Source organism: Oreochromis aureus, linkage group 3, assembly GCF_013358895.1.
Source record: "Oreochromis aureus strain Israel breed Guangdong linkage group 3, ZZ_aureus, whole genome shotgun sequence".
In the NCBI taxonomy this organism is placed as follows: domain Eukaryota; kingdom Metazoa; phylum Chordata; class Actinopteri; order Cichliformes; family Cichlidae; genus Oreochromis; species Oreochromis aureus.
Genome location: NC_052944.1, coordinates 96310739 through 96338732, shown reverse-complemented (window position 1 = coordinate 96338732; position 27994 = coordinate 96310739). Strand labels below are relative to the sequence as shown.

Sequence of the window (27994 nt, the reverse complement as noted above, 5' to 3'; positions counted from 1 at the left end):
GCAGAGAGCACACGTCCCGGTGAGTAAGGCTTATTTTACTGCAAGGTGCAGAACACGGGTTGATTTAAAGCAAATTAAGGCACAGAGTGAGCCGTGTTTTTTCGCCTGTGCTTTGACGCAGTTTTTATTCGTCATACTTTCACATGCAGGCGACACAAACCGCTGTTCACAGTTATCGGTGTTTATTTAGAGGCTAAAGGAACTAGATGTAATCAGAATTTCCTTAATTTTATCTGAAATATCACCGCTCGCTGACAGAGTTCGCAGGAAAGCATCAGTGTAGCTGCCCGTGGAATTAAAAAAAACGAAAAAAGAAGATGCAGTGTCCAGATGCAGGGGCGGTGTCTTGAAGGACGGTCTATGATCCCCCAGTAACAGTTTGATATATTCCATTCCAATTTTATTTGTAAAGTATTTTAAAAAGCTGCAGCCAACACAGAGTGCTGTAAATCAGAAAGAAATAAAACACAGAGATGATAAAATGGAGCCAAAACGTAGAAAATTATTGATAAGATAAACTTAATTAATCCCAGAGGGAAATTGAGTGGTCATATCAGCATACATATAACAGACAACAAAGCAATCTACATAAAGAGGTGTATAAATATACAATTTAAATAAAAATATGAAAGTAGACAAGTATTGACACTACTGTTTCTGTGATATTAACAGATAAAACAAGAAAAACAATTAAAAACAAATAAGCTCGGTGGCTCACACTTAAAGAGCCAAGAGTATGGATGTGTTTTGAGAGGAGTTTTAAAAACTGGACTGTGCAGGTGACTGTCTATCGTTCAAGGCAGTTTATTCATAACCTAGAAGCAGCAAAAGATAATGCTCTGTTCCCTCTGAGCTTCTGCTTAGATTTCTGTATATGTAGGAGCAGTTTGTCAGATAACCTAAAGACTTAAGCATGAGTGCAAGGGTGATTTTAAAATGAACCCTGTGGTGAATGGAGGCCAGAATATGTGTATTGTACTCTTCCTTTGAGCCAGCATGCGGCTGGCAAAGCACTGAGAGGCGATCGCATGCTTTCTAGATGACAACACACAGGGATGTGTTAAAGCGACTCACTTCAAATAAAGTCAACTTAAAAATGGAGAATGAAGACAATAAAAGCCGCTGCTAACATTTATAGTACTTTTTATAGACAGTCGTAACAAATCAGCTGGCAAGAGTTCAGACTTAGCAATGGACTCGTTTAGCAATGGCAGCCATGTTTTAGTCATACAGAGAAAATCCCGGCCATGAGACCTGAAGAACTACCTGAAGATAAAAGTTTGCTTTGCTAGTGGTCTGATATTTACCATACAAAACCTGGCAGGTGCTGGTTTTCAGTTGAGTTCAGCGGACCAGGGAACCCAGCACAGTGGCCTCAAGAGCAAGGTATTCACCCATGGAGGTGGCACCGGGGGAAGCATGGATGGTGAGGTTGGAACAGGTCATTCAGGCCAGCCACAGGTACCAGGTAGGCGTCACTGGGATCCAGGGAGTGCCAGGACACAAAGAAACAAGAAGATAATTCCTGCCGACCACTGTGTCTGCCATGATGACAGTAACACCAGCATTCAGGGGTTGGAGCCAAAGCACAGCATTGGTGAGTTTTGACTTTGACTGTTCTTATTGTATGGATGTTAGAATAAAATCCCATCTACCTCTTTTTGACACTGTGTTTGGACATATATGGAGAGCAGCATCCTCCACCAGATCATCTATTCTGTATTTTTATTCATCTTTAAAGATGAATAAAAATACTTAAGAAAATCCTGATTGAGGTTGTCACAATTCATGCATGACAGGGTTAAATAACAATAATTACAATGAAACACGTCATACATCTATAGTAACATTAAATGACCAGTGAGTGGCAGGGTATGGAGTGACAGATTAGTGTCCAATGTAGTGGTTTATGTGCAAGTATACCATCAACACTGACACAAATACAAGACAACAGCCTTTGAATAGCTGTCCACTGTAATGACCACTATGTGTGAAAGTGTTAATAATGAATAAAAATAAACAGCCTCTAACGGGAAATAAAATGTCACAGATGAGTTGCTCATATTTCCTTTTCCTGCTGCAGAGTTGATCCAGATTAGTTCCTCCTTTATTCATGCTTTCTGCAACTGCAGACAGATTCATTCAGGATCATTGTAAAGGCTAAGGCATAGTAGCTAATGAAGACTGAATAATGCAGAATATTAATCTGATCACTATAATAAAGGTCAGTGTCTTTTAGAAATATTTGTTTACAGTAAATCTACATTCCTCATTTAATGAACATGTTGATGATCTGACTGTGTCAGTCACATTGGTGGTTTATTTACATGGACCTTTTGATGGAGCATCACTTTGAATTGTGGTAAGGTAAAGTAAGTAAGTAAAATGTATTTATATAGCACTTTTTAAGACAAGAATCTATTACAAGGTGCTTTACAAGGAATATAAAAACATATCAGACAAAACAACATCTTACACAAGAACATTACCCAAATGTCATCTAAATAGATGAGTTTTCAGCTGTTTTTTAAACAAGCCACAGAGTCAATGGTGCGTAGAGGCGGAAGTAAATGTGGAATAGCCAGAAGAGCAGTATTGGTAAATCTAAGGATCCAGTTTGGCGAATTAGGATGAAGAAGCTTGCTGATATAAGTGTGGCCCTCTCCACGTCAGGACGTTCTTTTAAAGAAACTGTGTGAAAAGATTCCATCATTATGGGGGGTGGGAGATCATGGTTGAAGGGGCTATCTAAGAGAGTTATATTTCCTCTTGGGCCACTGGTATACATGGAGTTGGAGGAGAGACAATGCTATTCACTGTATCAAAGAGAATTTCTTTTTCCTACTGCAAGTAGTTTAGAGAAATAAGTGGCTCTCGAGTCTTTCACTATGTTATTAAAGTAGATAACAGTTCTTTTAAGTGAGGTTTATGACCCTCAAGTTTTGTGGCTTTCCACAGGCGCTCAGTTCTACGTCAAATCCACCTAAAGTTGTGATCCAGGGTGAGCATTTAACAGTGCTGCCTTTCCTGATTTTAAGAGGAGCCACTTTATCTAAATTTTTAGACATTGTGAATTGAAGGAGGCTACATGCTGTTCCATATCATCAGTTTCAGGTAGATTAAACAATTCCACAAATTCCTCTACCACAGAGTCAGTAATTAATCGTGACTGCTTCACTTGAACAGAGGGCAGAGTGTCACAAATAAAGGAGAGATCAAATAAGAAATATTTATGATCACTAATAAAAATGTCCTCAGTTGGTCCGATATCCAGACCCAGTGATAGAATCAGGTCCAGGGTGTGGCAACCACTGTGTGTTGGCCCGGTCACATGCTGGGTAGAATTAAAAGATGCTTTGAGATTCAGAAAATCAGAATCAGCGTAACATGAACTTTCTTCGACATGGAAATTAAAATCCCCCAGCGGAAGGATTCTTTCCAACTTGATGGTGGATGATAGAAAAAAATCCCCAAACTCCACTAAGAAACTCCTGGCTAGTCCCGGTGGTTTATAGATTAAGATCACATAGAAGGGATTAGTTCTATTAATCTTCATCATCTGAATCTCAAAAGAGTTAATAGAAGGGGTCTTCACCAGACGACAGAAAAAGGAGTTTCTAACAATAACAGCCAGCCCACCTCCACATCCTGAAGTTCAGGGTGTGGTTAGACAAGCACAGTCTGCAGGGTACAGTTCATTAAAATTCCATATTACACTGCCATGTTTCAGGTAAGAACATGAAATTCAAGTTATTCCTAGTAAAAAGATAATTGAGAACAAATACCTTATTTGAGATAAAACAACTGTTTAATGGGCATCTCTGGTTAAAGCATGTCACTGTGAATAAATCTGTAGGAGGAGTTTAAGTAGAAGTCCTGTCAATACCAAAAATAAGTTCAAAAACAATATCTTGCATTCAAAATAGAAGACTTACTGTTGGGTTTGTCTTTCTATGTTACATGAGGATACTGATTCACACATGCAGATGAAATGTACATTTGTTATAAATATTTTGCAGGTTGCTTGGGCACCATTTTGCATCACATGTACAACCTGTAAATAATTGCCACTTCCTTTACTATTCTCGAGCATCTTTAGCTTCTGTGATTAATTTTTCCAGCCGTTGCAACAATTTTTGCTATCTATCTATTAGGTTTGGGAGATCATTCTTTATGCCATTAAACACAAGTTAAAATATTAAAACTATTGAAACAGCACCAAAGAATAAAACAGTTAAATGCATGCAGATAAATATTTGTTCTCAAAGTCCCTGTTAGTAAATGTTTTGATATACTGTATGATTAAAACTTCTTTAAACAGAGCGCGAAAAAATCCTGCTCACTTCACTCCAGTCACACAAGAAGTTTCACTTTTAGAAAATCAACAAGAAAAAACTTACTAGAAAAACTCATACCTACTCTTTACTTTATTCATTTCTGTGTCTGAACAGAAGAAAGGAGGAGAGAGAGAAAGGATCAGTCTCTGAGCTCTAAGTCCTGATATTTCTTTAAAAAAAGACACACACACACACACACTGCATACCGCTGTCTGTGAATCAGGAGGTAAAGCTGTACCTCTCACTACGTACGACTCTGGATACTGTAGCTCCTGTGAAAACTAAGGCCTCAAATCAGAAGTACCTGACTCCGTGGTATAATTCTCAAACACGTAGCCTAAAGCAGATAACTCGTAAGCTGGAGAGAAAATGGTGTGTCACAAATTTAGAAGATCATCATTTAGCCTGGAGAAATACAGAAACGGCTTTAGTGAAGGTTACAAATGATCTTCTTATGGCCTCTGACAGTGGACTCATCTCTGTGCTTGTCCTGCTAGACCTCAGTGCAGCGTTCGATACTGTCGACCATAATATTCTATTAGAGCGATTAGAAGATGCTGTAGGTATTACAGGTACTGTACTGCAGTGGCTTGAATCATATCTATCTAATAGACTCCAATTTGTGCATGTAAATGGAGAGTCCTCTTCACACACTGAGGTCAGTTATGGTGTTCCTCAGGGCTCAGTGCTAGGACCAATTCTGTTTACATTATACATGCTTCCCTTGGGCAGTATCATCAGAAGACATAGTATACATTTTCACTGCTATGCAGATGACACCCAACTCTATCCACGAAGATTAGATAAGATGATTGTTTAAGACCTTGTATGTGAGGGGCAGGATTTTGAATTTGTGACGCCCACAAGTGTATGGTCACAATTATAATTTTTTTGTGAATTGTTTTTGATGTAAAAGACCTGATTTTATGGTGGTATGGCACTTTTCATTTAGAGTTATGGACAATGTAATTGTGTGGCATTGCCACAAGGGGGAGATAGCGCTGAGTGCAATAATAATAATAATGGATTGGATTTATATAGCGCTTTTCAATGCCACTATTCATTCACGCTCACATTCATACTGGTGGAGGCAAGCTACAGTTGTAGCCACAGCTGCCCTGGGGCAGACTGATAGACAGGCTGCCATATCGCGCCATCGGCCCCTCTGGCCAACACCAGTGTCTTGCCCAAGGACACAACGACCAGGACAGAAAGGCCGTGGATCGAACCAGCGACCTTCCGGTTACAGGTGCGCTTCCCAACCCCCTGAGCCACGGTCGTCCCGTAGGTTGTTGCAATGCTTCTGTGCCTCAGACGAAGAGCCTGCAGACCGAACGCAACTGATCTCTCCTGTCTCTGCTTTTCTGTTAAAAAAACAGTTTAAAAACAGACCCCATCGAAGGCCTGTAACAAATTCAATTCTGGATTTAACAGGAAGCCAATGAAGGGAAGCCAAAACAGGAGAAATATGCTCTCTCTTTCTAGTCCCTGTCAGTACTCTTGCTGCAGCATTTTGGATTAACTGAAGACTTTTCAGTGAGTTTTTAGGACATCCTGATAATAATAGTGAATTACAGTAGTCCAGCCTGGAAGTAATAAATACATGAACTAGTTTTTCAGTGTCACTCTGAGACAGGATATTTCTAATTTTAGAGATTTTGCGAAAAATGGAAGAAAGCAGTCTTACATATTTGTTTGACATGTTCATTGAAGGACATATCCTGGTCAAAATTGACTCCAAGGTCCCTCACAGTGTTAGTGGAGGCCAATGTAATGCCATCCAGAGTAAGAATCTGTTTAGATACCATATTTCTAAGATTTTCAGAGCCGAATGCATTAACCTCAGTTTTATCTGAATTAAGAAGCAGAAATTTTGAGGCCATCCAGGTCTTTATGTCTTTAAGACATTCCTGCAGTTTAACTAATTGGTGTGTGTTACCTGGCTTCATGGATAGATAGAGTTGGGTGTCATCTGCATAGGAGGAAAACAGAACAAAACTGGTCCTAGCACGGAACATGCATTTTACTTACTTAATGTCAACCCATCTGTCTAGCAGAGGGTGATTTTACACTCACAATTCTAATGTAATTAGTTCTTCATTATGTCCAAATTTTACAATTAATGTGTCTCTTCCTTCTTCCAGCTGATCATCCCATGGCATCTCTCACACTGGTGGACAGGAGAGTTGTTCTGAGTGGTCTGTCTGGTGGAGGGTGGGGCTCGGCCGGAAAATCCATCCTAGGACCAGAACTGTTTCTGACCGGGTCTGGGTTTGAACCAGTCTCTGGGTCAGCAGAGTTGGAGGGTCATCACATCATTGTGGCTGACACTCCAGGAGTCACAGGCAGAGATACAGACGGATGTCAGTTGGGTCAACGATTCAGGTTTAAAAATAAAAGCAAAGTACAAACAAACATTTTAAATCAGACAAATTAAAATGGCCTATTGCCTTTCTTTTCAAGCTCATTAGAATGCTTGTTTCTCTTCTACATCATAGACACTGAATTACTGTATTTTTCGGACCATAAGGCGCACCGGTTTATAAGGTGCACTGTTGATGAACGGGTCGGTTTTCATACATAAGGTCCACCAGATTATAAGGCGCAATAAGTGAAACAAAACAGTCAAATAAGTCTAGTACGTAACTTTACTCAACTCATTCTTCTTGCTTCCTCCACTTCCGTACCATTGATTCATTAATGTTGAATTCTCTCCCAGCTGCTCTATTCCCATGTTGATGCAGTATATTAATGACTAACCTCGTATTGTGGATAGATTATCTAAATTGTTTTCCTGACTGAAGTTTGGTCTGTTTACAGCATCCTGCTGTAAAATCAGCGTTCATCCTCCAGCTTCACTGTTTATATTATGCTAACATAGCTGTGTCACTAGCGATCACGTAGCACATCCCTATGTACCAGCTAGTCCAATTTCAGTAACCCTACAAACATCACTGCTGTTTAGTTTTCTGTCTTCATTTATGTTGGAAGTGATAGCAGAGCTGTACGTTTCCATTTTTTCAGAAATCTCTCAGTCAGAACATGCTATATCATGTTTAGGTGGAAACTAGCAAGCTAACTTCCTGCTAACTTCTAACTCCATTAAATGTCTCATGTGCAGTACTTCAAGATCCTAATGGCGCCCTGCTTGAAATAGATGACATATTTGTTTGCTGATTTTTTTTTTTGTCAGTTTAAGAAAGCCTTGATGAAGGTATTCTAATTCTTCATTAGGTCCTGTGGCTGGAAATGAAGACCACATTTTTTCTTCTCTAACAGAATCTATGGGAGACCTGCTGAGCCTGGACCTGGACCTGAACCCAGCTGTGTTTCCTTAAAGAGTGACCAGTCCAAAGATTTTCCCATTACCTTTAGAGGACAACATCCCTCTACTGCAGAGAGGTGAGCTGTTAGAAACTTTTAACTATTTGAGAGCTGATTTAAATACTCCATTTTGTTAGAAATAAACTGCAGTGTACACATGTCATTAAATATCCAGGTAACAATGCTTGTTTCTGTCTGTGTAAGTTCTCAGTTATCCAGGTGTCATGGTCCTGGATCTTTTGACCCAGTGTTTTCAGTTTCTTGTGTTTTTTTGTCATTTTTTATTATGTTAAGTCTTCTTGTTTATTTCTATGGAGCATTCTGTAAGTGCCTGGGCTTTTCTGTTTACTTTTGGTTATTAGTTTTCCCCTTGTGTCTGTGCTTTCTGTGTCCCTCTCTGTGTGTCCGTGTTTATGTTGTGGTGTGAGTTCATGTGCCTTGTTTCTCTATCCATTCATTTGCTTCCGCTTATCCTTTTAAAGGCTGTGCGGGACGTTGGAGCCTATCCCAGCTGTCTTAGGGCGAGAGGCAGGGCTAACACATAGACACAGACAACCATACTCACTCACATTCACTCCCGCATTCACACCTATGGGCCCCCACTAACTGCATGTCTTTGGACTGTGGGAGGAAGCCGGAGAGCCTGGAGAGAACCCACACAAACTCCGTACAGAAAGACACCGGCCTGATGGTGGAAATGAGCTCAGGACCTTCTTGCTGTGAGGCAACAGTGCTAACCATCGTGTCACCGTGCTGCCCCGTCTTGTTTCCCCTCGTGTTTTATTCTGTAATATTTATCTATGTTCCCCAGCTCATACTTGTACTCTTTTGTCAGTTTAAGAAAGCCTTGGCGCTTACAGTTTTCTTCAGAGCATCTGCAAACTGTCCCTTCACTGGCCCCTCAAAGAGAGTTTGCAAAAACATTAATATCCACTAGAGCTGTCAAGATTTGTGCTCTATAGGATCCTACTTTGCTAAACAAGCAATATTGTAGGAGATTCTAAAATCACCAAGACCAGTGTGGACACCCGTACAAGTGGGGAGGCCATATAGATGGTGCAGGCAGCAGAAGTATGAGCGAGTTAAGCAAGCAGGCATGCTAACTTGGCTAAGAATTACACCACTCAAGACCCCTCTCCCAAATGCTTTTCTTACAAGACACTCTCCAATAAAATAGATGACATTCTCTGTGCACTGACACTTAGCAGAACGCTCCAAACCTGTAAACTCAGAGCAAAACATGGAGCTGAACCTACTGTACCAGTTTTCTTTGAAATGATGAAGGTATTCTAATTCTTTTTTAGCTGGAAAATGTGGCTGGAAATTAAACCACATTTTTTCTTCTCTAACAGAATCTATGGGAGACCTGCTGAACCTGGACCTGGACCTGAACCCAGCTGTGTTTCCTTAAAGAGTGACCAGTCCAAAGATTTTCCCATTACCTTTAGAGGACAACATCCCTCTACTGCAGAGAGGTGAGCTGTTAGAAACTTTAACTATTTGAGAGCTGATTTAAATATTTCATTTTGTTGGAAATAAACTGCAGTGTACACATGTCATTAAATATCCAGGTAACAATGCTTGTTTCTTTACCTCTACATCATAGATAATGAATTAGTTCAGTTTATTGAAACAACTGTTAACCCATAAGGCTGGTGTTCACAGCTAATTATAAAAAATAACAATACTGTCTAAATAACAGATTTTGCTTTTGATTCTTACATGTTGAGTGGTTGTAAAACTGATGTGGCTGAAGTTTGTTGTGAGCGCCTAAATGAAAATAAAAATTTCACTTTGATATGACCTCAATTTATGGGGGCTCAGAAACCATTAAAAATTGAGACTGAAATAAACAAAACACAAAAGGAAAAAAAGAAAAAAAAGTAAATGAAAAATTACTTCATTGGTAGTATGGAAGTAAACTTTTGCATGTGCTGCTTAAATAATCTACAGATATACATTATTCCCCTTAGCTCAGTTATTTTACAAAACATTCAGATAGAGTTAGATATTAGGAACTCACTGAGTTTTCATGGAATGAGCTACTAGTTATTAATCAGTTGTACCACACTAAGTAGCTTAACCTGTTAGACATCAGATGAGGTTTTCTGAGCACAGACCCTCAGCAGAACACTGCAAATACTCAAATTTAAAGGAAAACATCGAGTTTACCTTTTGATTCTTAGTGGGATCAGTGGGACTGGTGAACTTTTTCAACTACACAGAGTCACTCAAGTCAGAGTCTTCGTCTACATATCTCTAACTGACCCTTCACTGTTCATTTGAATTAATTTTTTATGATTCCTCCACAGAGTTGATCGGGAAAGCTCTGAGCTTCCCAGTGGTCAGTCTTCCCAGCAGCATCAAATACAGCTGGACTCCATATTTATGGTCTGTACATGTGAAACATCTACTTTTCCATTTGTTCTGTTCAGTCATCTTTATGCTGTTCTTTTTAGACCAGTTGATCTTAACATGGATTAGATATTTTTCTACAGGGTTTTTAGTCTGATTTGGTTTCATAAAGTATTCTTTTCCAGCTGCTGGAGGACAACATCATCGCTTTTGTGAAAAATGAGATGAAAAAGCTCAAGAAGGTTCTGAATCCAGATTACCGAGAATGCTTAGAGAGTCAGATGGAAGATGAGGAGATGATGGAGGGTGAGGATGACAAGCAGAGGAGTAGCAGCAGACAAGCATTTGTGAAGATCACAGTGCACTTCCTGAGGAGAATGAATCAGGAGAAGCTGGCTGACCATCTACAGAGTAGTAAGAGGAATATTTATGCTTCTGGACTGAATTTTAGCATTTATTAATGTCTCAAGTGATTAAACAGCATGTATTGAATCACTCTTTAATCAACCAAAGAATCACTCATTCTTTGATGGAATAAAATGTTGGAATTTTTGCTGAATGATGTATTCATTGATCTGATTTGCTTTGCGTTTATTTAGAACTTTCTGCTCCAGTTCATCAACATAAGCTTAAATCTGCACTGAAGAAGAAGTTCCAGTGTTTGTTTGAGGGGATCGCTAAAGCGGGAAACCCAACCCTTCTGAATCAGATCTATACAGAGCTCTACATCACAGAGGGAGGGACTGCAGAGGTCAATGCTGAACATGAGGTCAGACAGATTGAAACAGCATCCAGGAAACCAGACAGACCAGAAACAACAATCAGACAAGAAGACATCTTTAAAGCCTTACCTGGAAGAGATAAACCAATCAGAACAGTGCTGACAAAGGGAGTGGCTGGCATTGGGAAAACAGTCTTAACACAGAAGTTCACTCTAGACTGGGCTGAAGACAAAGCCAACCAGGACATCCAGTTCACATTTCCGTTCACTTTCAGAGAGCTGAATGTGCTGAAAGAGGAAACGTTCAGCTTGGTAGAACTTGTTCATCACTTCTTTACTGAAACCAAAGAAGCAGGAATCTGCAGCTTTGAAGACTTCCAGGTTGTGTTCATCTTTGATGGTCTGGATGAGTGTCGACTTCCTCTGGACTTCCACAAAACTAAAATCCTGACCGACCCCAGAAAGTCCACCTCAGTGGATGTGCTGCTGACAAACCTCATCAGGGGGAAACTGCTTCCCTCTGCTCGCCTCTGGATAACCACACGACCTGCAGCAGCCAATCAAATCCCTCTGCAATGTGTTGACATGGTGACAGAGGTGAGAGGGTTCACTGATCCACAGAAGGAGGAGTACTTCAGGAAGAGATTCAGAGATGAGGAGCAGGCCAGCAGGATCATTTCCCACATCAAGACATCACAAAGCCTCCACATCATGTGCCACATCCCAGTCTTCTGCTGGATCACTGCTACAGTTCTGGAGGATATGCTGAAAACCAGAGAGGGAGGACAGCTGCCCAAGACCCTGACTGACATGTTCATCCATTTCCTGGTGGTTCAGGCCAAAGTGAAGAAGGTCAAGTATGATGGAGGAGCTGAGACAGATCCACACTGGAGTCCAGAGAGCAGGAAGATGATTGGGTCTCTGGGACACCTGGCTTTTCATCAGCTTCTGAAAGGAAACATCATTTTCTATAAATCAGACCTGACAGAGTGCGGCATCGATATCAGAGCAGCCTCAGTGTACTCAGGAGTGTTCACACAGATCTTTAGAGAGGAGACGCGGCTTTACCATAACCAGGTGTTCTGCTTCGTCCATCTGAGTGTTCAGGAGTTTCTTGCTGCTCTTCATGTCCATCTTACCTTCATCAACTCTGAAGTCAATTTGTTGGAGAAGCAACAAACAACCTCCAAGTGGTCTAAATTATTCAACAAACCGAAACAACAATCTCTCCATCAGACTGCTGTGGACAAGGCCTTACAGAGTCCACATGGACATCTGGACTTGTTCCTTCGCTTCCTTCTGGGCCTTTCACTGCAGACCAATCAAACTCTACTACAAGGCCTGTTGACAGAGACAAGAAGTAGCTCACAGACTAATGAGAAAACAATCGAGTACATTAAGGAAAAGATCAGAAGTAATCTGTCTGCAGAGAAAAGCATCAATCTGTTCCACTGTTTGAATGAACTGAATGATCGTTCGCTGGTGGAGGAGATCCAACAGTCCCTGACATCAGGACACCTTTCCACAGATAAACTGTCTCCTGGTCAGTGGTCAGCTCTTGTCTTCATCTTACTGTCATCAGAAGAAGATCTGGATGTGTTTGACCTAAAGAAATACTCTGCTTCAGAGGAGGCTCTTCTGAGGCTGCTGCCAGTGGTCAAAGCCTCCAACAAAGCTCTGTAAGTAAATGTGAGCTCATTTCTTTATTTTTAATGTATTTATTTAAGACAGGTAGAGACATCCACCAATTAACTGAGTCACTGATCTCTTCCTCACCAGGTTCATATCTTAAGATAAAGTGTATTCGAAATTTCACATGACATCAGGGTGTACCTGATTTATTTACAGTTGTAATAAATTAAATAACACAAAGTGTAAACTTCTACATTTCAATAATATAAAATTAGGTCTTCCTCCTTGAGACATAAATACTGAAACTTGGATTATACAGGAGCACAAGCTTTGAACATCTATGGAGGTAAACAGATTTGGAACCTGTGCACAGTCAAAGTCACTAACTCTTCTTGCAGCTCTAACAAGTGACTGCTCCACCAGCCAAGAGATATGCTTTCTCTTTCCTGGGTCTGCCCTGTCCTCCTCACTGTGTGACATGCTTGGATCACCTCATCTGGGGGGATGCCAGATGCCCAAGCATTTCAAGCTCCTTTTGATGTAGAGGATTAGCCATACTCCAAGGCCCTCCTGCTGGAAAGTGGCCGACGCCGACGAGGTGCTGGCACAGGACGTGGACGTGCAGACCGAGCAGTACCTGATGGCAGCGTGGCAGCCACAGGAGACGAGGCAGGACCAGACAAGGAAGGACCCTCTAGCAGGAACGGAAAACGGCTGAAACGGGTCCTCGGACCCTCCAGCAGGAACGGAAGATGACTGGTCCGGTTCTTCAGAACCCCCAGTGGGAACAGACGATGGCTGGCCGGGCCCCTCGGACCCTCCAGCAGAGGCAGACACAGGGTCAGCAGGTACGGAGACCCCTGGCCGAACAAATAACTGAGCACCTGGGCATCCAGGTGGGCCTAACCTCAACGGTTGGGACAGGTCTTGGCAGCGACTGGGCAGCTGCTGCTCCCACCCAAGGAGCTGATACGGGTGCATGGACCAGCAGGGCTTCAGCCGGCCTGGAAACTGAAGCAGGGACCAACTGGGCCCAAGCCCCCCTCTCCTGGGAAACAGAGACAAGTGCAGGGGAATGCTGGGCCGCAGCTGTCTTAAGAACAGTAGCACAAGGAGTCAGAGTGGCAGGATCAGAGAAGGCAGTCTTTGTGAGATTAATGCCCTGCTCTGAGTGAGCAGATAAAAAAACACTCCTTTGCAGGGTGTCTAAGATCGCCTGCATTTCAGGTGGCGAACCACCATTTCAGGTGGCGTTATGTCAGGCAGCTTGTGCTGCGAGTCCTCTGCAGCACGAGCTGGTAGGCCGGGCAGGTGAGCAGTTGGAGTTGGGGAATGAAGGTGCAATGTATTGCGAAGAAAGTCCTGTATTAGCGAGTCAAGAGAATTCAGTAGTCAGAGAAGACCAGAAACTAATGGCTGTAGCCCGCTAGCTACAGCGCAACGAAACTCCACCTCAGGAAAATCCAGCCACTGGTTACATAGCCAGTCCACGGAGTAAATGATATCCTGCCAGTTCTTCTGAGGCGGCGAGTGCTGCTGGGTCCATTGTGTGGTTGCGTTCATCTGCCTGATTTTGTTTAAGCAATTATTGCACGCTTTCTGTAAATCCAATAAACTTCATTTCACTTCTCAAATATCACTGTGTGTGTCTCCTATATGATATATTTAACTTTGATTTTTTATTGTAACAACCAACGATTTATACAGGAAAATAATGACTATTAACAAGGTTGCCCAATCTTTTGCATCCCACTGTATCTATTTCTTTGCTCATCTTACCAGAAGCCATGATTACAAAGTCTTTAAGATCCATTTACTGTTTACCATTTAAAGTCTAAAGTAGAAAACCAGTCTTACTGGGTAGCTGCCATAAGCACAGGTCCTGTAGTATAATTTACTCAAGGCATTACTTTTGTTTTCTTCTTGACAGTAACTTCAGTCAGCATTTACCTCACTACTACCTTTCAAATAGTTTGGAAACAGTTAAATCTTATTGTGTGTTTATTGTGGTTGAAAAAGCTAAATCCACCACAAAATGCATTAGAAATGTACCAGACACAGACATCGTCCTGCCTTTTGTTGCCTTTCCACTATCATTACTATATCTGATTCACTCTCCAACATCTACAGGTGGATTGGAAAAGTTTCCATTTTCAATCAGGAACCAGAAATCCTATTTTTTTAGTACTGATCTTTAATAGGCTTCCTGAAAGTGGCTGTTCAGAAGAAAGGAGGGTTAAGGGGTAGTGTTATGGTTAGGGGCTGTTCCACGACGCTGTGTGTGATATTATTTTGAACTGGAAATTCCCAGAATAAATATTTACAAATGTAAAAGAGAAGAATACTCCTACTGTAAAGTATTGCATATTGTTGCCTGTCTAGTTACTGTCACCTAGCAACAGAATTATAAACAACAGTTATGTTTTTTTCCTTCTCTTTCTTTTTTTCCTCCACAGACTGAGTAACTGTAACCTGACAAAGAAAAGTTTTGATGCTGTGTCCTCACTTCTCGGTTCCCAGTCCTCTAGTCTGAAAGAGCTGGACCTGAGTAACAACAACCTCCAGGATCAAGGAATAAAGACTCTGTCTGCTGGACTGCGGAATCAACACTGTAAACTGGAAATTCTCAGGTCAAATAAAGTGAAATCCTGTTAACTGACTAACATAGCCAATAGTATTTGTAACTCATTGATTTTCATTACATGCTATTGTATGTTATATAATTTTTGTGTTATAGTCTAAGTCACATTAAACTGTCACATTTCTGACTTGTTTAACAAAACGTAAAAAGGACTGCTGAGAGTTCTGAAATTGATCAAGTATTGCCAGATCCAGTAACTCCTCATTACACTATGAATATACTTTAACACTAGTGTTATTTGTCTTCTTGTTCTCTTCAGAGTGAATGACTGTTACCTAGAGAGATGCTGGGAAGCTCTGTCCTCAGTTCTCAGCTCCCAGTCATCTAGTCTGAGAGAACTAGATCTGAGTAACAATGATCTGCAGGATTCAGGAGTGAAGCTTCTGTCTACTGGACTCCAGGATGAACACTGGAAACTGGAAACTCTCAGGTCAGATCAAGATTGTTTAATATAAATTAGAAATTCCAGCTAGTGTTAAAATGAATAAAACATTGCCCAATTCACTAACTTCTCATTTTACAATGAATACATTTTAACATTTGTGTTGTTTCTCACAATTCTTCAGACTGAGTGGCTGTATACTCTCACAGAGAAGTTGTGAAACACTGTCCTTAGTTCTCAGTTTCAAGCACTCTAGTTTGAGAGAGCTGGATTTGAGTAACAATGACCTGCAGGATTCAGGAATGAAGCTTTTATCTGTTGGGCTGCAGAGTCCACACTGTGGACTGGAAACTCTCAGGTCAGCTCAAGTGATATTGTTTTTATTAACCTTCACAGATAACCAATAACATAGTGGCCAATTAAGTGACCTTCTTTATCTGTTGATGTAGTTGTTTTTCAATGCAATTCAAAGTCACCTTAAATTGCCACATTTCTGACTCATTTAACATAAAGCAATACGGACTGCAGCCAGATCTAAAACAGGTTATATATTGTGAAAAGCTACTAATGCCTCATTTTATCTTGAATAGACTGTAAGATCAGTTTTCTATGTTATTGTAATTCTTCAAGACTGAGTGGCTGTAGCCTCTCAGAGAAACGGTGTGAAGCTTTGTCCTCAGTTCTCAGCTCCCCATCCATTACTCTGATGGAGCTGGACCTGAGTAACAATGACCTTCAGGATTCAAGACTGAAGTTTCTGTGTACTGGACAGCAGGGTCAACACTGGAAACTGAAGACTTTAAGGTAAAATAAATTGATAATCTGTTTCATTTGTTGAAAAAAAATTAAAAAGCTAATTAAGTGACCTTCATCTACACGTGTATGCACTCATTTTTACATAAAAAATGACACATTTCTAACTCGTTTAAAATAAGGCAGAAAGTCAAGAAACAGATCAAATATTGTCAAATCAATCGACTCTGTATTGCACAATAAATATACTTTAACACCAATATTATTTTTTTTCTTTTTTTCTTCTTTTTCATGTTTTTTAGACTGAGTGACTGCAACCTCTCAGAGAGAAGCTGTGAAACTCTGTCCTCAGTTCTCAGTTCGCAATGCTCTAGTCTGAGAGAGCTGGACCTGAGTAATAATGATCTGCAGGATTCAGGCGTGAGGCTTCTGTCTACTGGACTCCAGGATGAACACTGGAAACTGGAAACTCTCAGGTCAGCTCAAGATTGTTTAATATAAATTAGAAATTCCAGCTAGTGCTAAAATGAATAAAACATTGCCCAATTCACACTTTTTGAACTGCAGAGTCCACACTATAAACTGGAAACTCTCGGGTCAGATCAAGAGACTTCTTTAACGTTAAACTCAAAGAATTCCAGGCAGTCCTGATATATTGTTACATGTTGCCAAATCTGGTAACGCTTCATTTCTCAATTAATGCACTTTAATACCAGTGTTATTTGTCATTTTGTTCATATTCCTCAGACTAAGTGGCTGTAGGCTGTCAGAGAGAAGCTGTGAAGCTTTGTCCTCACTTCTTACTTCCCAGTTCTCTAGTTTGAGAGAGCTAGATCTGAGTAACAATGACCTGCGGGATTCAGGAGTGAAGCTTCTTTCTTTTGGACTGCACAGTCCACACTGTCAACTGAAAACTCTAAGGTCAGATCAAGTTACTTGTTTAATATAACGCAATAAGAATTCCAGCCAGTGCTGAAAAAGTTTAAATAATGTCAAAACTAGTACCTCTTCATTGCACCACGAATATACAGGGTGGGCCATTTATATGGATACACCGTAATAACATGGGAATGGTTGGTGATATTAAAGTCCTGTTTGTGGCACATTAGTATATGTGTATATCACACACTGATAGCAACACCGCAGGAGAAATGCCAGCACAGGCATCCAGTATCCGTAGTTTCAGGTGCTGCACATCTCGTATCGTCACACCATAGACAATTGCCTTCAGATGACCCCAAAGATAAAAGTCTAAGGGGGTCAGATCGGGAGACCTTGGGGGCCATTCAACTGGCCCACGACGACCAATCCACTTTCCAGGAAACTGTTCATCTAGGAATGCTCGGACCTGGCACCCTAATGTGGTGGTGCACTATGTTGCTGGAAAAACTCTGGGAACGTGCCAGCTTCAGTGCATAGAGGAAACACATCATCATGTAGCAATTTCAAATATCCAGTGGTCTTGAGGTTTCCATTGATGAAGAATGGACCCACTATCGTTGTACCCCATATACGACACCAAACCATCACTTTTGTTGTTCCAACAGTCTTGGAGGGATCCATCCAATGTGGGTTAGTGTCAGACCAATAGCGGTGGTTTTGTTTGTTAACTTCACCATTCACATAAACGTTCATCACTGAACAAAATCTTCTGCGTGAACTGAGGGTCCTGTTCCAATTTTTGTTTTGCCCATTCTGCAAATTATGTGCGCCGATCTGGGTCATCCTCGTTGAAATGCCGCAGTAGCTGGAGTTTGTAAGGGTGCCATTTGTGAGTAGCTAATATCCGCCGAAGGGATGTTCAACTAATGCCACTCTCCAGTGACATGTGGCGAGTGCTACGCTGTGGGCTCTTGCTGAATGAAGCTAGGACAGCCACTGATGTTTCTTCATTAGTGACAGTTTTCTTGCATCTACATTTTGGCAAATCCAACACTGAACCAGTTTCACGAAACTTAGCAAGCAGTTTGCTAACTGTAGCATGGGAGATGGGTGGTCTCGTAGGGTGTCTTGCATTGAAATCTGCTGCAATGACCCGGTTACTGTGTTCACTAGATATCAACACAATTTTGATCCGCTCCTCACGTGTTAACCTCTTCGACATGTCAATGGCTGTGAACAAAGAGAAACTTGTAAATAACTCATAAAAGAATAAAGTTACGTTGAAACCAAGCACCCCGTTGTTTTTCTTGTGACATTACCAATAAGTTTGATGTGTCACATGGCCCTCTTCCTATTGAAAAAACAAAAGTTGTATCCAAGATGGCCGACTTCTAAATGGCCACCATGGTCACCACCAATCTTGAGGAGTTTGCCCCCTCACATATACTAATGTGCCACAAACAGGACTTTAATATCACCAACCATTCCCATGTTATTGTATTCATATAAATGGCCCATCCTGTACTTTAACAAAGGTGTTGTTTGTTTTCCTGTTTATAATTCTTCAGACTAAGTGATTGCAGACTGACAGAGAGAAGCTGTGATGCACTGTCCTCACTTCTCAGCTCCCAATCCTCTAGTCTGAGAGAGTTGGACCAGAGTAACAATGACCTCCAAGATTCAGGAGTGAAGTTTCTGTCTGTTGGACTGCAGAGTGCACACTGTGAACTTCAGACTCTTAGGTAAGGTTTCAAGTCTTTTCACTAATGACCATTTAAAACTTGAATTATATTCGTTCTCAAACTGCTTTTTTCATGTAGAATATTTTTTATAGACACGAACTGTTAAATAACCTTGTTGTCTAACATTAAACATTCCATTTTCTATCATTTTAAAACATATCAATGTTGATCTTAAATGTCCTCTAAAATGTTTATTTTATGTGTACCCAAAAACACCGCTCAGGTAATTTCATGTGCGATGTCTGTATTCCCCTGTTGTGAAGTTCCAGTTCTAATTGTTTCAGTGTCTTTAGCTTTAAATAAAATACCTGCTGCTGCTTTGTATTGTACTGACAGACTGATAGTATGGATGTCTTTGCATTAGAGGGCATATAATAAAGGAGATACTTTTTTTAAAAATTGCAATAGCTTAAGATGGGTGCAGAGTTTGTGCACCAGACACATGTTGTTAATCCACGTTAATGGCACTGTTGGGGAATAATAGGCTTTAGCTTCTTCTTCGTCATTAGAACACAATAGTCTTTTACCTTGCATTTCTTTTATTAAATCCAGTTTGCGATTCTCCATTTTTGTTCTCCAGAAAGTGCACATTGGACAGCAAACAATATAGAAATGCAGGCCTGGGGGAATCAGCAATTAAGCCTGACACAGTTTCCTCCTCAAGCAAACATTTACATGGTTTCTTCCACAACTTGTGTTGCCTTTTGCAGCAGAGAGAGATGGTTTGAGAGTCTGCTGTTGTTTGTAGGTATTCCAGATAAAATCCCCAGATGGTGGACTGTTTTCGATTGAAGAGCCAAGAAGAATTTAAAAGACTCAGTCCAACAACTATGGACTAACTGCTTCAATCAGATGGTACTAGACTAAATATTTTGCACTTTCTTTCTTTTTCATTTAACTCCCAACTAATCCAAGCAGATGGCTGCCCTCTCTGAGCCTGGTTCTGTTGCAGTTTCTTCTTGTTAAAAGGAAGTTCTGTCTTTCCGCTTTCACCAAGTGCTGCTTAGAGGAAATCGTCTGAAGGATAGGGTTTTCTGTCTAATATCTTATTAGTCACTTGAGATGACTAGTGTCATGTGGCCATCACATTAGTTGAATGCTGCAGCAAGAGTACGACGTGAACTAGAAAGCGAGAGCATATGTCACCTAAAATTTCTTCTCACTGGCTCCCTGTTAAATCCAGAATTGTCTATGGAACCAGCTTCCAGTTGGATTTGGGAGACAAACATCTCCTCTTTTAAGATTAGGCTTCAAACTTTCCTTTTTGCTAAACCATATAGTTAGGGCTGGATCAGATGACCCTGAATTCTCCCTTAGATATCCTGCAATAGGTTTAGGCTTCTGGGGGATTCCCATGTTACACAGTGTTTCTTCTTCACTCACCTTTGTCACTAATGTGTATACACCTCTCTGAATTTGTTTTCTCTATATTATTGTAGGGTCTTTACAATATAAATATAATGGGGCGACCGCAGCTCAGGGGGTTGGGAAGCGCATCTGCCGCCGGTTTGATCCCTCTGTCCTGCTCTCTGTCCTGGTTGTTGTGTCCTTGGGCAAGACACTTTACCCTACCCTACCGCCTACTGGTGATGGCCAGAGGGGCGCGATATGGCAGACTCGCTTCTGTCAGTCTGCCCCAGGGCAGCTGTGGCTACAACTGTAGCTTGCCTCCACCAGTGTGTGAATGTGAGAGTGAATGAATAGTGGAATTGTAAAGCGCTTTATAAATGCAATCCATTATTATTATTATTATTATTATTATGATAAAGCACCTTGAGGCACCTGTTGTCATTTGGTGTGATTTGGTGAATTAAATTACTGTGAATTGTGGCTTTAACAAAAAAACAGAAAACAAATACTTAAAAATCAAACCCTCACCTTCTTCACAGATGGATTGTTATTTGTGTGTCTGTAGTCTATCAGGCTGTCAGATCACAGAGGAAGGCTGTACTTCTCTGGCTTCAGCTCTTAGTTCTAACCCCTCCCATCTGAAAGAGCTGGACCTAACCTACAATCATAGAGGAGACTCAGGAATGAAGCTGCTGTCAGCTGGACTGAAGGATCCACATTGGAGACTGGACACTCTCAGGTATTGATGAAGAGGTTGAAGAGCTGGAAAAAAAATTATGTGTTCTTTAAGTCCCTTTCACATAGGATGTGGCATGCAGTCTTATGTCACGGTGCCGATTCCACTCTGCTTGTACATGATTTGTATCCTTATTCATAAAGAAGGAAGCTTTGTAACTGTTCCTACTAGCGAAGAGTGTGTCATTTGCACAACACTGCTTATCTCCCGAGGTCCCCAGAGCCGTTTAAATGGAATTGCTTACTCAAAGACTCTGGAAGTCCTTATATATGCATGTAAACTTGTCATAAAGTTCACTGAACTCTGTGATTGAACTTAGTGTGGGATACCGTCATTGCGCGGCACAAGCAATAGAAATGAATGAATTTCAGAATGCTGTGCATGCTGTGTCTTATGTGAAAGGGCCTGTTTGTTTCATGCAGATGTGACATGAGCAGTCAAACACACAGGACAGAAAGACAAGTGTGTTTTAAAAATAAAATTAACACTACAATTGAAGAAAACTAATACAATTATTAAAATTAAAAAAATAAAAATATAAAAGTGATGCATAATATGTTTTTTAAAAAAAAATTAAACAAATAATAAATAAAATTGGAGTTCAAATCACAAGGTGTGAAAATTCTAATTCATGAATCCACCCATCTTCTTACTCTTATCGCGGGGGCAGCATCAGCCATTTGTGCTGCTTCACAAATCAGCTGCAAACTACTCCAGTGTGAGTTCGAGGCCACCACCTGATGAAGCCAACAAAACCACATCATCTGCAATTCTCTCTTGCTCTTGACGAAGGCAGTCACACTTTTCTCCTCTCCTCCTCCTCCTCTCCCTTAGCTTCCCTGCTTAGCCTCTTGTGTCCTAGTCTTGTGTTTTTTGTATTACTTTTCCCTGGAACAGTCTCTCACAGTCTGTTCTCTAAAACCTAAAAGAGGAATTATGGATTTGATCAACTGGTCCCTGAATGCAATTGACACCTTTTTCTCAACGAGAAGTCTGGGCTCAGGTGAGCCTGAGTGCTGAAGATATCTACCTATTCGGAACCATGATAACAGGGTTCTTGCTGATCGGAGCTGGCTTGGCCCTGGCTTATCGAAGAATTAAGAAAGCGGAACCGGCTGTTCAAACCCCCACAAGGCTGCCCGCTGGGATTGAAACAATGGAACGAGACGTGAGTTCTCAAAATGGGCTCATTGAGTGCAGCACGGATAAGATCTTGGAGAAGCTTACGGCTGCCATGAATACTCAGAATAAGACCTCTGAGCGCAAACTGGATTACATCTTGGAGGGGCTCGCTCGGAATAACACCTCTGAGTGCAAATTGGATCACATCTTGGGGCAGCTCACTGTGGTCGTGAGTTCTCAGAATCGGCTCTTTGAGCACAAGAATGACAACATCACGGAGCGCAAGTTTGATAACATCATGGAGAAGGTCACGGCTCTCCAACGGGAGATTGAGAGACCGGTGTTGGACTGTTAGAACAGCTTTGAAATTCTCATGAGTTGTTCACACTAAAGAAAAAACCACCATCATAATGTGGCTATGTGGTCTCAAGGCTGGAGCTGAACAAAACGATAACGACTGTGTTTAGACTGTTGTTCCCATTCTATGCAAGGCCACCTGGGTTGGCTGGAAGACTGTTTACTTAGCCTGGCAGGGCGAAGGATACTGTCTCAGCTGAACTCTGGACATACACACACACACACACACACACACACACACACACACACACACAGACATATTTATACACATGCTGATGTACACTCATCCCCCCTCCCCCTCCAAATGCCTTTGACGCTTATTCCCTTCCGATGCTGACGGTGGATCATGGAGACCAGCGCATAGGCTGCAGGCCCGGATGTACTATCTACATTTGCTGTCTCTCACCCTTTACCCATCCCTGTTGCTTGTCATGTGTTTCTTTGGTGTATTAAGAGTTTTTTCATGTGCTATGTGCAGAGGTGGGGTTTTTTTTCTGTTCTCAAACTGATCTCCCTATTGAAGCTCAGTCTGGGGGGAGTTATTTTTTTCTCCTTATCTTTCCTCATGTGGTGCATTTTCCATTGTTATACCTCTCTGACCTGTCTTCCCCATGTGATGTTTTTGTGTAATGTATGTATGGTCGGAGGGTAAGATGGCGCCGCCATTGTGTGCAATAGGTCGGCAGCCTTAACATGAAATTTCCCCTTGTGGGACTAATAAAGGTATCTTATCTTATCTTATCATCTCCAAAAAGCAAAGATGAGACCTTGAGACCACCCAAGTGGAAGCTTTCCACCACCTGGCTATGCCTAGAAATTCTGTCCATAAAAATTACAAACAGAATCTGTGACAAAGGGCAGCCCTGGCGGAGTCCATCACCCACCGGAAATGAGTCAGATGTACTGCTGGCTATGTGGACCAAGCTCTTGTAATGGTTGAATAAGGATTGGCTGGCCCCTAGCAATGGGCCAGACACCCCATACTCCCAAAGAACGTCCCACAGGACACCCTGAAGGACACGATCAAGTGCCTCCCTCAAGTCCACAAAGCACACATTGACTGGTTGGCAAACCCCATCACGCAGCTGTAGAAGAACATGAGGATGTCAACATCCACTCCAGCTCTTTTCAGCTTCCTCAGGAAAGAAAGAATGGTCCAGGTGATCCAGGAGAGAAGGACAACTGCTGCCTAAGTGATGTTCACATCCTGGACAGGGAGAAACACTGGTTTGAGCAGGGAGTCAAGGAGGCCATTTATGTGAAAAGGGAAAGACCATCTGAATCGAGGAGTGGGCCTACGTGTACATCTTTCACCATCTTACAATGCTGTGATTGCAGCCATTCCCCATCTTTCTGTGAACGGTACTCATGGCCATTGATCAGTAGTCTTTGATCAGTTTTTTTTAACTTTGGTTGTTGAACAATAGTCCGTTGACCAAGTTTCCAAGCAGCAGCAGGAAATCGCACATTTGTCTTCTAATACATGGTGCTTGGATCCTACCAACTCCAGCTGGCAGGAGGCAACACCCCTGGGCTCAGGTACTTAGAGTGTAGCTGAAGTGGAGCATGGCAAGAGAGGTAGGCTACATGCTAGGCTAAAGGCTAGAGTCACACGACCACCTCTGCCTAGCCTTTTATTAGCTAACGTTTGCTCTCTTGAAAACAAGACCAACGAGCTGAGAACCAGGATAACATCTCAATGTGAGATCAGAGAGTGCTGTGCTCCAATTTTTACGGAAACCTGGACTACGGTGAGCATGCCAGACTTGGCCATACAGCTACAGACACACTCGGTGCATCGTGGAGACCGTACATCTGCCTCGGGTAAAAAGAAAGGTGGCGGTGTATGTATTTACATCAACAACAGATGGTGTGTGGACACTCAGCTGGTGGAGAAACACTGTTGTGTGGACATCGATACAATAAATAAAAAGGGTCTGCACTTCACCATCAGCACGATGATGAAGTGCAGACCCTTTTATTTACCAAGGGAGTTCAATGCTGTGTTTCTGCTGGCTGTTAACATCCCGCTGCGGTCTGATCGGACCACATCGCTAGGACTATTGCATGACGTCATCAGCAAACATGAGACTGCTCACCCAGATGCTGTGTTTGTTGTTGCTGGGGATTTTAATCACTGCAACCTCAAGACTGTGCTTCCAAAATTCCATGAATATGTGAGCCTTCCAACAAGGAATAACAACATCCTGGACCATGTCTATGTAATGGGGCGCAATGTAAGGGGCGCATACAAGGCAGCTCCTCAAACGAGCCCCCCAGGAAGTAAAATTACTAACGTTTGGAGTGAAGAGACTGATTCGGGGCTTTGAGGGTCTGCTCTTCAGAACAAACTTCAGAGCTAAGTTTGCTGACAACGCAACCATCATCGGCCTGATTACTGGTGGAGAGGAGGCTGCTTACAGGAAAGAGGTGGCTCAGCTGGTGTCCTGGTGCCTGAAAAATAATCTATCCTTAAATGCTGAGAAGACTGAGAAGATCATTATTGACCCAAGAATGAGGATAGACCAGCACACCCCACTATGCATCAACAGGACTCAGGTGGAGAGGGTGAAAACCTTCAAATTCCTTGGCACCCACATCAGTGAGGATCTCACCTGGACCCATAACATACGGCAGATCATCAAGAAGGCTCAACAACGACTCGTCTTCCCAAGGAAGCGGAGAAAATTTGGATTAACCTCCAAATTTCTCAGCAACTTCTATAGATGCACAGTGGAGAGTATCCTGACAAACTTCATCACAGTGTGGTATGGGAACAGCACCACTCAGGACAGGAAGGTTCTCCAGCGTGTCATCAAAACGGCACAACACATCTGTGGAGTACCACTCCTACCACTACAGGACATTGACAACACTTGAGTCAGGAAAAGGGAACACAATATCATCAAGGACTGCACCCACCCACACCACACACTGTTCACACTCCTGGCATCTGGCAGATGCTACAGGAGTGTGAAAGCAAGACCAACCAGACTAAAAAACAGCTTCTATCCACCAGCCATCAGGCTACTGAATCACTCACTCTGTCGAACTGTTTATCCATAACTGTAATTTGCAATTTTGTACACTTACACACAAAATAATACAAGTGTAATTACCCCTAACCTGTAAATTTGCAATTTTTGTACAAATCTCTACGTATACACCCTAATATTGCATATTCTGTATATATTATCACTGTGACAGTGTTGCAACTACTTGCACTTTAAATTCTGTTTATACCCATGAGCTCCAACGTGTCCAGAACTTTGCTGCCCCTATTATCACCAGGACCCCTTCTATTCACCACATCACCCCTGTCCTGCAGCAGCTTCATTGGCTCCCGGTCAAATATCGCTACAATTTCAAAATACTTTTGTATACATTAAAGGCTATTCATCATCTCTCCCCTCCATATCTCTCTGATCTGGTTCAGATCACCATCCCATCTCGGAATCTCAGATCTCCTTCTTCTTCTTTTCTCTCTCTCTCTGTCCCCTCCCCCCTGACTTGTCACCATGGGGAGCAGGGCTTTCAGCTGCTCTTCTCCTCGACTCTGGAATTCCCTACCTCCTGATTTAAGAAATATCTCTTCCCTCTCTCTCTTTAAGTCCAGACTGAAAACTCACTTGTTCAAAATAGCTTGTCCCACATAACCTCTCCACTCTGCTATTTTAAATTTGTTTTTAGTCTTATGCTTTTATGATTGCGTAAACTGCTTGCTTTTATGTTGTTTTTATTATTCTGTTATTGTTATTATTATTATTATTATTATTACAAGATTTACAAACCACTGTTTTACTATTGTTAATTTCTTTTAGTTGTGTGAAGGGTACCCGCAAAGTAAGACTTTTATTGCGCTGCTTAACCATTTGTGTTTTGTGGTGTAAATGACAATAAACTTCTTGAATCTTGAATAAATGACGTATGGATTATTCACTCTTAACTGAAGCGGTGCCAATCTAAAAGTCATGTGTCAGGGCAGCTAAAGGTCACACAGAGAATAGTCTCTCCATTTGAAATCACAACACTGATCAGCCATGCCTTGACTTTATTAATTTCTTTCTGTAGCAACCAATTGAACAATTGTTTCAAAGACAGATCCAGGATCAGTCCAAATCATCACATATGAATTTGTGAAAATGTTGGACTGTTCCTTTATCAGTGTCTAACAGTATTTTTATGAGAGTGGTGTAATGTCCATGCGTGCTGAAAGACTGTGCTGTGCTGGTCTGACCCCCCCCCCCCCTTTCAGGGTGGAGCCTGCTGGAGTCCAATGGTTGAGAGCCAAAGATCTGAGGAAGGGTATGTTTTTAATGTGCTTCATGGAAGCAAACCAGCACACATTAAACAATCTTAATATTGTCACATCATCAAAGAGTCAGGGTATAAATGGATGATGAATCAATAACTGCAGCTGGATTGTGTTTGTTCTCTCCATCAGATTCCTGTCAACTCACAATCGACACAAACACAGTCAATAGATACCTGAAACTGTCTGACAACAACAAGAAGGTGACATGCGTCTGGGAACGTCAATCATATCCCGATCATCCACACAGATTTGATCCCAGGTATCAACTGCTGTGTAGAAATGGTCTCACTGGTCGCTGTTACTGGGAAGTGGAGTGGAGAGGAAATGTTTATATATCAGTGAGTTACACAAAAATCAAAAGGAAAGGAAAAAGTAAAGACGGTTTGTGTGGATGGAATGATCAGTCCTGGAGTCTGTACTGCACTGACGATGCTCCTCGTTTTGTTAGGCACAATAAGATAAGAACATTCATCTCCTCCTCCTCCTCAGTCTCTAATAGAGTAGCAGTGTATGTGGACTGTCCTGCTGGCACTCTGTCCTTCTACAGAGTCTCCTCTGACACTCTGATCCACCTTCACACCTTTAACTCCACATTCACTGAACCTGTTTATCCTGCGTTTGGTTTTTGTTCTGGATCCTCAGTGTTTGTCTGCTGAGTGTCACCCTGTTAGAGAAACACTCTGGCTGTTGAACAGATAGTTCAGTCTGTAGATGTGTGTGTCTTTCACTCAGAGACAATTTTTCAATCAGTTAATGATTTAATCTGTTCCAAATGATTACTTATGAAGCTACTAGAGGTGGGGTCAGGCACTGAGGATCCAAACCCTGTTTCATTCTATTGAAGAAGACTGGTTTGAAACACTGTATGACATCCCCATGACGAATAATGTTTGAGGCTTCGTACTTCACAATGAAGACACTGAAAGTAAGGTGACTGATTCAACCTGATCTCCCACAATAATTTATAATTACTCTTGTGTTGAATTTGGAATAAACAACATGTGTCAATCATTGGAAATGTGTATCTGCTGTTAGATTTGTATTGTGATTGTCATTTATGCTTAGAAATATCTACTTATATATTCTTAGAGTTTTATAATTAGGTGTAGATTGGTAGAGGTTTGATCCTTAATAGTTTGCAAGCTTTGTGTGCATTCCAGAGCACTCTGACTTGCACACCCACATTTTAGGAGCATGGGAGAGGTCGTACCTTGTCTTATTGTTTTATGGTAGGATAAACGTATCTATATCTGTTTTAGGCTAAGTGCCTTTTGTTTAGATGGACAGCTCTGGGGAGTCTTCCTGGGGTCACAGTTTGACCCCCCCCCCCACACACACACACACA

General features: G+C 41.6%; 1 protein-coding gene across 1 annotated transcript; it reads left to right on the top strand.

The window, feature by feature from the left end:
• On the top strand, positions 1 to 27599 carry LOC116313215 (NACHT, LRR and PYD domains-containing protein 3-like). The gene is made up of 16 exons (XM_039608898.1): positions 1 to 19; positions 1325 to 1597; positions 6482 to 6722; positions 7617 to 7739; positions 9014 to 9136; positions 9974 to 10052; positions 10202 to 10430; positions 10616 to 12416; positions 14826 to 14999; positions 15270 to 15440; positions 15577 to 15750; positions 16448 to 16621; positions 16893 to 17066; positions 20685 to 20858; positions 26590 to 26639; positions 26779 to 27599. Exons 2-16 carry the CDS (start codon positions 1420 to 1422, stop codon positions 27303 to 27305), a joined length of 4392 nt encoding a protein of 1463 aa, XP_039464832.1. The 5' UTR covers positions 1 to 19; positions 1325 to 1419; the 3' UTR covers positions 27306 to 27599.
• The last annotated feature ends 395 nt before the right edge of the window (positions 27600 to 27994 follow it).